The 14590-nt window shown below is 43.0% G+C and overlaps 1 protein-coding gene across 1 annotated transcript in view; it reads left to right on the top strand.

Moving 5' to 3' along the window:
• LOC128826340 (butyrophilin-like protein 2) overlaps positions 1 to 13053 on the top strand; it is a 67542-nt gene extending 54489 nt beyond the window's left edge. Inside the window, exons 13-23 of the mRNA XM_054009587.1 lie at positions 351 to 371; positions 1611 to 1631; positions 2219 to 2239; positions 4098 to 4118; positions 5349 to 5369; positions 7370 to 7390; positions 7975 to 7995; positions 10142 to 10162; positions 11404 to 11424; positions 12009 to 12029; positions 13001 to 13053. Coding sequence (XP_053865562.1) covers positions 351 to 371; positions 1611 to 1631; positions 2219 to 2239; positions 4098 to 4118; positions 5349 to 5369; positions 7370 to 7390; positions 7975 to 7995; positions 10142 to 10162; positions 11404 to 11424; positions 12009 to 12029; positions 13001 to 13053 — 263 coding nt within the window. The remainder of the gene's footprint in view (positions 1 to 350; positions 372 to 1610; positions 1632 to 2218; positions 2240 to 4097; positions 4119 to 5348; positions 5370 to 7369; positions 7391 to 7974; positions 7996 to 10141; positions 10163 to 11403; positions 11425 to 12008; positions 12030 to 13000) is intronic.
• The last annotated feature ends 1537 nt before the right edge of the window (positions 13054 to 14590 follow it).

Raw genomic sequence — 14590 nt, 5'->3', positions numbered from 1 at the left:
CTACAGTAGGAATGTGTTCGCTAGGCCCCAAACCAGAGGGCATGGGGATGATCTTAATTAGGAGTCTAGGGGTTATATTAGCTCAATTTGGCTCCGTTGCTGGAATACTGAGTGCAATTCCGGAGTCCCCAAGTGAAGAAGGAACTTGAAAAACTGGAGAGGGTTCTCAGAAGAGCACCCGAATGATTAAAGGATTAGATAACGTGTTATAGTGATAGACACAAAGAGCTAAGTCTATTAAGCTCACCAAAGAAAAGGGGTGACTTGATTTCACTCTATACATATGAAGATAGAGAACATATATGTGATAATGCTATTGTTATCTAAAAATATTTTTTTTTCTTTTTTAGGAGACTTGGAAAAGAGAATGAGTAAGTCTGTTTTTTTTTTTTTTTTTTTTTTTGCGTGCTCTACTGCTGTGTAGGAGTCTTGAAAGATCAAAAGAAATATCATTGAGTTATTAGACCTCACCCCACTTTCCTGTTTTGACAGAGCAGAAACTGAGATATTGTTAAGATTTGATGCAGTTACGAAATAATGTGGGGTCAGTGTAGGCACAGGTACCAACTTTTTGATTTCCTCGCGGGTACTTGACCACCTGTCTGCCCTAGTGCCTGACCCTACTATACCCCTTCCGTCAAGGCTCCAACCTTGCCCGCTCTAACTCTGCCTCTTTCTACCCTGTTCTCCACCCTCAAGAGTTCCTCACCCTCATTCCACCTCTTCCTTCCTCGTCTCCTCCCCTACCAGTGCCTATTGTCCTCTTCAGAAGAGCTGATCAGTGGTGAGCTGGAGGCACTGTGGTGGAGGGGGAGGAGCTGATTGGTGAAGCCTGCCTGTGAGTGCAAGTTTTGTCTCAGAAAAAGTGTCCCCCTTCCACTGGAGCTCACACAAGACCTTCAGTAGGAGAGTGTTTGCTAGGCCTCAAACCAGAAGGCATAGGGATGATCTTAATTAGGACCATTGGGGTTATATTAGCTTTGTATTTGGCTCTGTTGCTGGAATACTAAGTGCAGTTCCGGTGTCCCCAACTGAAGAAAGAAGTTGTCAAACTGAAGAGGGTTCATAGAAGAGTACCAGAATGATTAATGGTTTAGATAACATGTGTTATAGTGATAGAATGAAAGAATTCAATCTATTTAGCTCGCCAAAGAAAAGGGGTGACTTGATTACACTCTAGACGTATGTAGCTAGAGAACAGATGTATGATAATGGGCTCTTTAGTCTAGCAAAATTCAATGGCTGGAAACTGAAACTAGGAAAGTCAGACTATAAATAAGGTATAAATTTTAAGAATGAGGATGATTAGCCTTTCTAACAATTTTCAGAGGGTTTTGGTGGATCCTCCATAACTGGACATTTTTTCTAAAGGTACTGCTGTAATGCAAACATGAATTGTTTGGGGGACATTCTCTGGCCCGTGTTATAGATGATGAGAGTGTTTCCTTCCGGCCTTAGACAGTATGATGTTCATGGTGTCACTTGCTCCCTCACAGCTATTCTTCAATAAATACAGCTTTTGATATTTTAACTATTAGTTACCTTTGTTCTTGGCCATATATTACCAAAGGTGCTATTCTTATCTTTAAATATATTTTTTTCTTTTTTAGGGGAAATGGAAAAGACAACAAGTAAGTCTGTGGCCTTTTTCCTCCATGTGCCCTACTCCTCTTTTTGACAGAGCAGATTACTTGGCTAATTTTGTCAATAACGTTTATGAGCACTTGCTGGTTCTGAGCAGTACTGCTCATACATTGTTGACATTTAAATAGACTTAACTATTACTTGGGGTTTATATTCTCCAAGAACCATAACACTCTTGCAGAGACACACTAAAAAAGACAATGAACACATTGAAAGGACTCTGCATTGAAATAAGAAAATGGAATTCATCTCAGGATGTAAATGGTGTTACTGCTTCTTTCATGGCAGATCCCATATTAGCAGAGAAGCGTAGTTGTGTCAAATTCACCTTTTGCTAATTAGTTGTAGCCATGAAGCTTCTTCTTAAATTGATTAATGCAAGTATATAACTTCTCTATCTATTAGATAGCCAGCCAGGAATGTGGTTAGCCCACAGATTGAGTAACTAGCTCACTACCTATGGCCAATATTTATGCTAATCAACAAAGAAACGATCTGATTCACCCTCTTCAATTCATATGTCAATGGACATACACTGAACTGTTTTCTCCTCCTCCCCATTGATCTTTTGCAGAAAAACCCCAGGAGGAAAACGGTGAGTTTGCCTACTTTACTCAGTACTTAAAATTGACTGACCAAACTATGTGTGCTATTATTGGTTGCAAGAATTTCAACTGCAGAAGGGACGCTATCATTCCATGCCCTGTGGATCGGGGAAGTGGAGGGTCTGTGTGGTTTTCTCTGGAATTGTGGTTTGTCATCGAGCTGAGACCTCACTTTGCAAGAAAGTCAGAGGGGTCGACGTTCAAGGGCAGTCGGGTATGATAGGAAAAATATTCACGTGCTACAGGAACTGTACATATGCATTCAATCAAAAAGCTCTGGCTGGGGAGTGTGGCAGGACTGAGTTGCTAGTGCTGTGCTTAACCTTGTAGTAACTGAGGCCATGCAGACACTCCACCCTTTGCCTCCGGGATGGAGGGAGAATTGTCCTCCCCAAAGAACTTCCTCCAAACTGGGAAACCACATCCTGTGCAGAGCACCCAGTGTAGGCTCTTTGACAATTTCCCTGCAAAGAAGGGCGAATATTGACACAGGAATGTGTGCTAGAGCAGGAAATAGAACCTAGATACTCTGTCTTCTGGTCCGGTGTATTCACTATGAGAGGAAGGTGTTGGCAGAAACTTTCCATAGGAATGTGTCTATTTCAGGTGGAAAAAAACTTGCTGGATGAAAAAGAGAAGAAAGAAGCAAACACATTTCAGTAGAGTCAAAAGTTTCTATTTCCTCTGAATTGAAAAGGAATATTCTGATTTTTCACTTCAAAAGGAAGGAGACATTGTTAAGTTTCGATTCAGTGACCCAATCATGTGGGGGTTGTGTAGGTACAGGCACCAACGTTTTGATTTCCTTGGGGATGCTGGACAACCTTTCTGCCCCAGGCCCTACCTCTCCTAACGCCCTTCCCTTAAGGCCCCACCCTTGCCCGCTCTAACTCTGCCTCTTCCTGCCTTGTTCCCTCCTCCCAAGAGTGCCCCACCCTCGTTCCACCTCTTCCTTCCTCAGCTCCTCCCCCCGCCAGCCCCTTCTGCTCAGCAGAAGAGCTGATCAGTGGTTAGTAGGAGGCACTGCGGTGGAGGGGTAGGAGCTGATGGTGGGGCCTGCCTGTGAGTGCAATTTCTGTCTCAGAAAAAGTGTACCCCTTTCACTGGAGCTCACACAAGCCCTTCAGTAGGAAAGTGTTCGCTAGGCCCCAAACCAGAGGGCATGGGGATGATCTTAATTAGGATTCCAGGAGTTATATTAGCTCAGTATTTGGCTCTGTTGCTGGAATACTGAGTGCAGTTCCAGTGTCCCCAAGTGAAGAAAGAAGTTGTCAAACTGGAGAGGGTTCTCAGAAGAGCACCCGAATGAGTAAAGGATTAGGCAACGTGTTATAGTGATAGACTCAAAGAGCTCCGTCTATTAAGCTCACCAAAGAAAAGGGGTGATTTGATTTCACTCTATACATATGAAGATAGAGAACATATATGTGATAATGGGCTCTTAACTCTAGCAGAGAATGGTCTAGCAAAATCCAATGGCTGGAAACTGAAACTTGGAAAGTCAGTCTAGACAAAATATATACATTTTTAAGAGTGAGGGTGATTAGCAATTGTTGCCATTTACAAGGGGTTGTGGTGCATCCTCCATCACTGTAAGTTTTTTCAAAAGGTAATGCTCTACTGCAAACATGAATTGTTTGGGGGAAGTTCTTTGGACCATGTTATAGACGATGAGAATGCTTCTTTCCAGCCTCAGACACCATGATTTTTATTGTGTCACTTGCTCCCTCTCAGCTATTCTCCAAGAAATACAGCTTTTGATATTTTAACTATTAGTTATCTGTCTTCTTAGCCAAATTATTACAAAAGGTGAAATTTTTATGTTAAAATGTTTTGTTTCTTTTTTAGGAGACTTGGAAAAGAGAATGAGTAAGTCTGTTGCTTTTTTTTTTTTCCGCGTGCTCTACTGCTGTGTGGGAGCCTTGTAAGATGAAAAGAAATATCATTGAGTTATTAGACCTCATCCCACTTTTCTGTTTTGACAGAGCAGGAACTGAGACATTGTTAAGATTCGATTGAGTTCTGAAATAATGTGGGGTCAGTGTAGGCACAGGTGCCAACTTTTTGATTTCCTCGCGGGTACTTGACCACCTGTTTGCCCTAGTGCCTGCCCCTACTATATCCCTTCCCTCAAGGCCCCACCCTTGCCCGCTCTAGCTGTGCCTCTTTCTACCCTGTTCTCCACCCTCAAGAGTTCCCCACCCTCATTCCACCTCTTCCTTCCTCATCTCCTCCCCCACCAGTGCCTTCTGTCCTCTTCAGAAGAGCTGCTCAGTGTTGAGCTGGAGGCACTGTGGTGGAGGGGGAGGAGCTGATTGGTGGAGCCTGCCTGTGACTGCAAGTTTTGTCTCAGAAAAAGTATCCCCCTCCCACTGGAGCTCACACAAGCCCTTCAGTAGGAGAGTGTTTGCTAGGCCTCAAACCAGAAGGCATAGGGATGATCTTAATTAGGACCTTTGGGGTTATATTAGCTTTGTATTTGGCTCTGTTGCTGGAATACTAAGTGCAGTTCCAGTGTCCCCAACTGAAGAAAGAAGTTGTCAAACTGAAGAGGGTTCATAGAAGAGTACCAGAATGATTAATGGTTTAGATAACATGTGTTATAGTGATAGAAAGAACTCAATCTATTTAGCTCGCCAAAGAAAAGGGGTGACTTGATTACACTCTAGACGTATGTAGCTAGAGAACAGATGTGTGATAATGGGCTCTTTAGTCCAGCAAAATTCAATGGCTGGAAACTGAAACTAGGAAAGTCAGACTATAAATAAGGTATAAATTTTAAGAGTGAGGATGATAAGCCTTTCTAACAATTTTCAGAGGGTTTTGGTGGATCCTCCATAACTGGACATTTTTTCTAAAGGTACTGCTGTAATGCAAACGTGAATTGTTTGGGGGACATTCTCTGGCCCGTGCTATAGATGATGAGAGTGTTTCCTTCCGGCCTTAGACAGTATGATGTTCATTGTGTCACTTGCTCCCTCACAGCTATTCTCCAATAAATACAGCTTTTGATATTTTAACTATTAGTTATCTGTGTTTTTGGCCAAATTATTACAAAAGGTGCTATTTTTATGTTAAAATGTTTTGTTTCTATTTTAGGAGACTTGGAAAAGAGAATGAGTAAGTCTGTTTCTTTTTTTTTTTTTTTTCCGCGTGCTCTACTGCTGTGTGGGAGCCTTGTAAGATGAAAAGAAATATCATTGAGTTATTAGACCTCATCCCACTTTCCTGTTTTGACAGAGCAGGAACTGAGACATTGTTAAGATTCGATTGAGTTACGAAATAATGTGGGGTCAGTGTAGGCACAGGTGCCAACTTTTTGATTTCCTCGCGGGTACTTGACTACCTCTCTGCCCTAGTGCCTGCCCCTACTATATCCCTTCCCTCAAGGCCCCACCCTTGCCCGCTCTAACTGTGCCTCTTTCTTATTCATAGATTATAGGACTGGAAAGGACCTCGAGAGGTCATCGAGTCCAGTCCCCTGCCCGCATGGCAGGACCAAATACTGCCTAGACCATCCCTAATAGACATTTATCTAACCTACTCTTAAATATCTCCAGAGACGGAGATTCCACAACCTCCCTAGGCAATTTGTTCCAGTGTTTAACCACCCTGACAGTTAGGAACTTTTTCCTAATGTCCAACCTAGACCTCCCTTGCTGCAGTTTCAACCCATTGTTTCTGGTTCTATCCTTAGAGGCTAAGGTGAACAAGTTCTCTCCCTCCTCCTTATGACACCCTTTTAGATACCTGAAAACTGCTATCATGTCCCCTCTCAGTCTTCTCTTTTCCAAACTAAACAAACCCAGTTCTTTCAGCCTTCCTTCATAGGTCATGTTCTCAAGACCTTTAATCATTCTTGTTGCTCTTCTTTGGACCCTTTCCAATTTCTCCACATCTTTTTTAAAATGCGGTGCCCAGAACTGGACACAATACTCCAGCTGAGGCCTAACCAGAGCAGAGTAGAGCGGAAGAATGACTTCTCGTGTCTTGCTCACAACACACCTGTTAATGCATCCCAGAATCATGTGTGCTTTTTTTGCAACAGCATCACACTGTTGACTCATATTTAGCTTGTGGTCCACTATAACCCCTAGATCCCTTTCTGCCGTACTCCTTCCTAGACAGTCTTTTCCCATTCTGTATGTGTGAAATTGATTTTTCCTTCCTAAGTGGAGCACTTTTCTACCCTGTTCTCCACCCTCAAGAGTTCCCCACCCTCATTCCACCTCTTCCTTCCTCCTCTCCTCCCCCACCAGTGCCTTCTGTCCTCTTCAGAAGAGCTGATCAGTGGTGAGCTGGAGGCACTGTGGTGGAGGTGGAGGAGCTGATTGGTGGAGCCTGCCTGTGAGTGCAAGTTTTGTCTCAGAAAAAGTGTCCCCCTTCCACTGGAGCTCACACAAGCCCTTCAGTAGGAGAGTGTTTGCTAGGCCTCAAACCAGAGGGCATAGGGATGATCTTAATTAGGACCATTGGAGTTATATTAGCTTTGTATTTGGCTCTGTTGCTGGAATACTAAGTGCAGTTCCGGTGTCGTCAACTGAAGAAAGAAGTTGTCAAACTGGAGAGGGTTCATAGAAGAGTACCAGAATGATTAATGGCTTAGATAACATGTGTTATAGTGATAGAATCAAAGAGCTCAATCTAATTAGCTCGCCAAAGAAAAGGGGTGAGTTGATTACACTCTAGACGTATGTAGCCAGAGAACAGATGTGTGATAATGGGCTCTTTAGTCTAGCAAAATTTAATGGCTGGAAACTGAAACTAGGAAAGTCAGACTATAAATAAGGTTTAAAGTTTTAAGTGTGAGGATGATTAGCCTTTCTAACAATTTTCAGAGGGTTTTTGTGGATCCACCATAACTGGACATTTTTTCTAAAGGTACTGCTGTAATGCAAACATGAATTGTTTGGGGGACATTCTCTGGCCCGTGTTATAGATGATGAGAGTGTTGCCTTCCGGCCTTAGACAGTATGATGTTCATTGTGTCACTTGCTCCCTCACAGCTATTCTTCAATAAATACAGCTTTTGATATTTTAACTATTAGTTACCTTTGTTCATGGCCATATTTTACCAAAGGTGCTATTGTTATCTGTAAATCTATTTTTTTCTTATTTAGGAAAAATGGAAAAGACAACAGGTAAGTCTGTGGCCTTTTTCTTCCATGTGCCCTACTCCACTTTTTGATAGAGCAGATTACTTGGCTAATTTTGTCAATAACGTTAATGAGCACTTGCTGGTTCTGAGCAGTGCTGCTCGTACATTGTTGACATTTAAATAGACTCAACTACTACTTGTTTATATTCTCCAAGAACCATAACACTCTTGCAGAGACACACTAAAAAAGACAATGAACACATTGAAAGGACTCTGCATTGAAATAAGAAAATGGAATTCATCTCAGGATGTAAATGGTGTTACTGCTTCTTTCATGGCAGATCCCATATTAGCAGAGAAGCGTAGTTGTGTCAAATTCACCTTTTGCTAATTAGTTGTAGCCATGAAGCTTCTTCTTAAATTGATTAATGCAAGTATATAACTTCTCTATCTATTAGATAGCCAGCCAGGAATGTGGTTAGCCCACAGATTGAGTAACTAGCTCACTACCTATGGCCAATATTTATGCTAATCAACAAAGAAACGATCTGATTCACCCTCTTCAATTCATATGTCAATGGACATACACTGAACTGTTTTCTTCTCCTCCCAATTGTTCTTTTGCAGAAAATCTCCAGGAGGAAAAGGGTGAGTTTGCCTACTTTACTCAGTACTTAAAATTGACTGACCAAACTATGTGTGCTATTATTGGTTGCAAGAATTTCAACTGCAGAAGGGACGCTATCATTCCATGCCCTGTGGATCGGGGAAGTGGAGGGTTTGTGTAGTTTTCTCTGGAATTGTGGTATGTCATCGAGCTGAGACCTAACTTTGCAAGAAAGTCAGAGGGGTAGACGTTCAAGGGCAGTCGGGTATGATAGGAAAAATATTCACGTGCTACAGGAACTATACATATCCATTCAATCGAAAAGCTCTGGATGGGAACTGTGGCAGGACTGAGTTGCTAGTGCTGTGCTTAACCTTGTAGTAACTGAGGCCATGCAGACACTCCATCCTGTGCCTCAGGGATGGAGAGAGAATTGTCCTCCCCAAAGAGTTTCCTCCAAACTGGGAAACCACATCCTGTGCAGAGCACCCAGTGTAGGCTCTTTGACAATTTCCCTGCAAAGAAGGGCGAATATTGACACAGGAATGTGTGCTAGAGCAGGAAATAGAACCTAGATACTCTGTATTCTGGTCCGGTGTATTCACTATGGTCTGGTCTATACTACCCGCCTGAATCGGCGGGTAGAAATCGACCTCTTGGGGATCGATTTATCGCGTCCCATTGGGACGCGACAATCGATCCCCGAATCGGCGCTCTAACTCCACCAGCGGAGGTGGTAGTAAGCGCCGCTGACAAAAAGCCGCAGAAGTCGATTTTGCCGCCGTCCTCACAACGGGGTAAGTCGGCTGCAATACGTCGAATTCAGCTACGCTATTCACGTAGCTGAATTTGCGTATCTTAAATCGACTCCCCACTGTAGTGTAGATGAACCCTATGAGAGGAAGGTGTTGGCAAAAACTTTCCATGGGAATGTGTCTATTTCAGGTGGAAAAAAACTTGCTGGATGAAAAAGAGAAGAAAGAAGCAAACACATTTCAGTAGAGTCAAAAGTTTCTATTTCCTCTGAATTGAAAAGGAATATTCTGATTTTTCACTTCAAAAGGAAGGAGACATTGTTCAGTTTCGATTCAGTGACCCAATCATGTGGGGGTAGTGTAGGTACAGGCACCAACGTTTTGATTTCCTTGGGGATGCTGGACAACCTTTCTGCCCCAGGCCCTACCTCTCCTAACGCCCTTCCCTTAAGGCCCCACCTTTGCCCGCTCTAACTCTGCCTCTTCCTGCCTTGTTCCCTCCTACCAACAGTGCCCCACCCTCGTTCCACCTCTTCCTTCCTCAGCTCCTCCCCCGGCCAGCCCCTTCTGCTCGGAAGAAGAGCTGATCAGTGGTTAGCAGGAGGCGCTGCGGTGGAGGGGGAGGAGCTGATGGTGGAGCCTGCCTGTGAGTGCAATTTCTGTCTCAGAAAAAGTGTACCCCTTTCACTGGAGCTCACACAAGCCCTTCAGTAGGAAAGTGTTCGCTAGGCCCCAAACCAGAGGGCATGGGGATGATCTTAATTAGGATTCCAGGAGTTATATTAGCTCAGTATTTGGCTCTGTTGCTGGAATACTGAGTGCAGTTCCAGTGTCCCCAAGTGAAGAAAGAAGTTGTCAAACTGGAGAGGGTTCTCAGAAGAGCACCCGAATGATTAAAGGATTAGACAACGTGTTATAGTGATAGACTCAAAGAGCTCAGTCTATTAAGCTCACCAAAGAAAAGGGGTGACTTGATTTCACTCTATACATATGAAGATAGAGAACATATATGTGATAATGGGCTCTTAACTCTAGCAGAGAATGGTCTAGCAAAATCCAATGGCTGGAAACTGAAACTAGGAAAGTCAGACTAGACAAAATATATACATTTTTAAGAGTGAGGGTGATTAGCAATTGTTGCCATTTACAAGGGGTTGTGGTGCATCCTCCATCACTGTAATTTTTTTTTAAAGGTACTGCTCTACTGCAAACATGAATTGTTTGGGGGAAGTTCTTTGGACCATGTTATAGACGATGAGAATGCTTCCTTCCAGCCTCAGACACCATGATTTTTATTGTGTCACTTGCTCCCTCTCAGCTATTCTCCAATAAATACAGCTTTTGATATTTTAACTATTAGTTATCTGTCTTCTTGGCCAAATTATTACAAAAGGTGAAATTTTTATGTTAAAATGTTTTGTTTCTTTTTTAGGAGACTTGGAAAAGAGAATGAGTAAGTCTGTTTCTTTTTTTTTTTTTTTTTTCCGCGTGCTCTACTGCTGTGTGGGATCCTTGTAAGATGAAAAGAAATATCATTGAGTTATTAGACCTCATCCCACTTTCCTGTTTTGACAGAGCAGGAACTGAGACATTGTTAAGATTCGATTGAGTTACAAAATAATGTGGGGTCAGTGTAGGCACAGGTGCCAACTTTTTGATTTCCTCGCGGGTACTTGACCACCTCTCTGCCCTAGTGCCTGCCCCTACTATATCCCTTCCCTCAAGGCCCCACCCTTGCCCGCTCTAACTGTGCCTCTTTCTACCCTGTTCTCCACCCTCAAGAGTTCCCCACCCTCATTCCACCTCTTCCTTCCTCGTCTCCTCCCCCACCAGTGCCTTCTGTCCTCTTCAGAAGAGCTGATCAGTGGTGAGCTGGAGGCACTGTGGTGGAGGGGGAGGAGCTGATTGGTGGAGCCTGCCTGTGAGTGCAGGTTTTGTCTCAGAAAAAGTGTCCCCCTTCCACTGGAGCTCACACAAGCCCTTCAGTAGGAGAGTGTTTGCTAGGCCTCAAACCAGAGGGCAGAGGGATGATCTTAAATAGGACCATTGGGGTTATATTAGCTTTGTATTTGGCTCTGTTGCTGGAATACTAAGTGCAGTTCCGGTGTCCTCAACTGAAGAAAGAAGTTGTCAAACTGAAGAGGGTTCATAGAAGAGTACCAGAATGATTAATGGCTTAGATAACATGTGTTATAGTGATAGAATCAAAGAGCTCAATCTATTTAGCTCGCCAAAGAAAAGGGGTGAGTTGATTACACTCTAGACGTATGTAGCCAGAGAACAGATGTGTGATAATGGGCTCTTTAGTGTAGCAAAATCCAATGGCTGGAAACTGAAACTAGGAAAGTCAGACTATAAATAAGGTTTAAAGTTTTAAGAGTGAGGATGATTAGCCTTTCTAACAATTTTCAGAGGGTTTTTGTGGATCCACCATAACTGGACATTTTTTCTAAAGGTACTGCTGTAATGCAAACATGAATTGTTTGGGGGACATTCTCTGGCCCGTGTTCTAGATGATGAGAGTGTTGCCTTCCGGCCTTAGACAGTATGATGTTCATTGTGTCACTTGCTCCCTCACAGCTATTCTTCAATAAATACAGCTTTTGATATTTTAACTATTAGTTACCTTTGTTCATGGCCATATTTTACCAAAGGTGCTATTGTTATCTGTAAATCTATTTTTTTCTTATTTAGGAAAAATGGAAAAGACAACAGGTAAGTCTGTGGCCTTTTTCTTCCATGTGCCCTACTCCTCTTTTTGATAGAGCAGATTACTTGGCTAATTTTGTCAATAACGTTTATGAGCACTTGCTGGTTCTGAGCAGTGCTGCTCATACAGTGTTGACATTTAAATAGAATCAACTACTACTTGTTTATATTCTCCAAGAACCATAACACTCTTGCAGAGACACACTAAAAAAGACAATGAACACATTGAAAGGACTCTGCATTGAAATAAGAAAATGGAATTCATCTCAGGATGTAAATGGTGTTACTGCTTCTTTCATGGCAGATCCCATATTAGCAGAGAAGCGTAGTTGTGTCAAATTCACCTTTTGCTAATTAGTTGTAGCCATGAAGCTTCTTCTTAAATTGATTAATGCAAGTATATAACTTCTCTATCTATTAGATAGCCAGCCAGGAATGTGGTTAGCCTACAGATTGAGTAACTAGCTCACTATCTATTGCCAATATTTATGCTAATCAACAAAGAAACGATCTGATTCACCCTCTTCAATTCATAAGTCAATGGACATACACTGAACTGTTTTCTTCTCCTCCCCATTGTTCTTTTGCAGAAAAACTCCAGGAGGAAAACGGTGAGTTTGCCTACTTTACTCAGTACTTAAAATTGACTGACCAAACTATGTGTGCTATTATTGGTTGCCATAATTTCAACTGCAGAAGGGACGCTATCATTCCATGACCTGTGGATCGGGGAAGTGCAGGGTCTGTGTAGTTTGCTCTGGAATTGTGGTATGTCATCGAGCTGAGACCTCACTTTGCAAGAAAGTCAGAGGGGTCGACGTTCAAGGGCAGTCGGGTATGATAGGAAAAATATTCACATGCTACAGGAACTGTACATATCCATTCAATCAAAAAGCTCTGGATGGGAAGTGTGGCAGGACTGAGTTGCTAGTAATGTGCTTAACCTTGTAGTAACTGACGCCATGCAGACACTCCATCCTGTGCCTCGGGGATGGAGGGAGAATTGTCCTCCCCAAAGAGTTTCCTCCAAACTGGGAACCCACGTCCTGTGCAGAGCACCCAGTGTAGGCTCTTTGACAATTTCCCTGCAAAGAAGGGCGAATATTGACACAGGAATGTGTGCTAGAGCAGGAAATAGGACCTAGATACTCTGTCTTCTGGTCCGGTGTATTCACTATGAGAGGAAGGTGTTGGCAGAAACTTTCCATGGGAATGTGTCTATTTCAGGTGGAAAAAAACTTGCTGGATGAAAAAGAGAAGAAAGAAGCAAACACATTTCAGTAGAGTCAAAAGTTTCTATTTCCTCTGAATTGAAAAGGAATATTCTGATTTTTCACTTCAAAAGGAAGGAGACATTGTTAAGTTTCGATTCAGTGACCCAATCATGTGGGGGTAGTGTAGGTACAGGCACCAACGTTTTGATTTCCTTGGGGATGCTGGACAACCTTTCTGCCCCAGGCCCTACCTCTCCTAACGCCCTTCCCTTAGGGCCCCACCCTTGCCCGCTCTAACTCTGCCTCTTCCTGCCTTGTTCCCTCCTACCAACAGTGCCCCACCCTCATTCCACCTCTTCCTTCCTCAGCTCCTCCCCCCGCCAGCCCCTTCTGCTCGGAAGAAGAGCTGATCAGTGGTTAGCAGGAGGCGCTGCGGTGGAGGGGGAGGAGCTGATGGTGGGGCCTGCCTGTGAGTGCAATTTCTGTCTCAGAAAAAGTGTACCCCTTCCACTGGAGCTCACACAAGCCCTTCAGTAGGAGAGTGTTTGCTAGGCTTCAAACCAGAGGGCATAGGGATGATCTTAATTAGGACCATTGGGGTTATATTAGCTTTGTATTTGGCTGTGTTGCTGGAATACTAAGTGCAGTTCCGGTGTCCTCAACTGAAGAAAGAAGTTGTCAAACTGGAGAGGGTTCTCAGAAGAGCACCCGAATGATTAAAGGATTAGACAACGTGTTATAGTGATAGACTCAAAGAGCTCAGTCTATTAAGCTCACCAAAGAAAAGGGGTGACTTGATTTCACTCTATACATATGAAGATAGAGAACATATATGTGATAATGGGCTCTTAACTCTAGCAGAGAATGGTCTAGCAAAATCCAATGGCTGGAAACTGAAACTAGGAAAGTCAGACTAGACAAAATATATACATTTTTAAGAATGAGGGTGATTAGCAATTGTTGCCATTTACAAGGGGTTGTGGTGCATCCTCCATCACTGTAAGTCTTTTTCTAAAGGTACTGCTCTACTGCAAACATGAATTGTTTGGGGGAAGTTCTTTGGACCATGTTATAGACGATGAGAATGCTTCCTTCCAGCCTCAGACACCATGATTTTTATTGTGTCACTTGCTCCCTCTCAAATATTCTCCAATAAATACAGCTTTTGATATTTTAACTATTAGTTATCTGTCTTCTTGGCCAAATTATTACAAAAGGTGAAATTTTTATGTTAAAATGTTTTGTTTCTTTTTTAGGAGACTTGGAAAAGAGAATGAGTAAGTCTGTTTCTTTTTTTTTTTTTTTTTTTCCATGTGCTCTACTGCTGTGTGGGAGCCTTGTAAGATGAATAGAAATATCATTGAGTTATTAGACCTTATCCCACTTTCCTGTTTTGAAAGCAGGAACTGAGACATTGTTAAGATTCGATTGAGTTCCGAAATAATGTGGGGTCAGTGTAGGCACAGGTGCCAACTTTTTGATTTCCTCGCGGGTACTTGACCACCTCTCTGCCCTAGTGCCTGCCCCTACTATATTCCTTCCCTCAAGGCCCCACCCTTGCCCGCTCTAACTGTGCCTCTTTATACCCTGTTATCCACCCTCAAGAGTTCCCCACCCTCATTCCACCTCTTTCTTCCTCGTCTCCTCCCCCACCAGTGCCTTCTGTCCTCTTCAGAAGAGTTGATCAGTGGTGAGCTGGAGGCACTGTGGTGGAGGGGGAGGAGCTGATTGGTGAAGCCTGCCTGTGAGTGCAAGTTTTGTCTCAGAAAAAGTGTCCCCCTTCCACTGGAGCTCACACAAGCCCTTCAGTAGGAGAGTGTTTGCTAGGCTTCAAACCAGAGGGCATAGGGATGATCTTAATTAGGACCATTGGGGTTATATTAGCTTTGTATTTGGCTGTGTTGCTGGAATACTAAGTGCAGTTCCGGTGTCCTCAACTGAAGAAAGAAGTTGTCAAA

The sequence above is a fragment of the Malaclemys terrapin genome, chromosome 20, assembly GCF_027887155.1.
Source record: "Malaclemys terrapin pileata isolate rMalTer1 chromosome 20, rMalTer1.hap1, whole genome shotgun sequence".
In the NCBI taxonomy this organism is placed as follows: domain Eukaryota; kingdom Metazoa; phylum Chordata; order Testudines; family Emydidae; genus Malaclemys; species Malaclemys terrapin.
The sequence above is the reverse complement of the archived record's forward strand: the minus strand, read 5'-3'. Positions and strand labels throughout refer to the sequence as shown.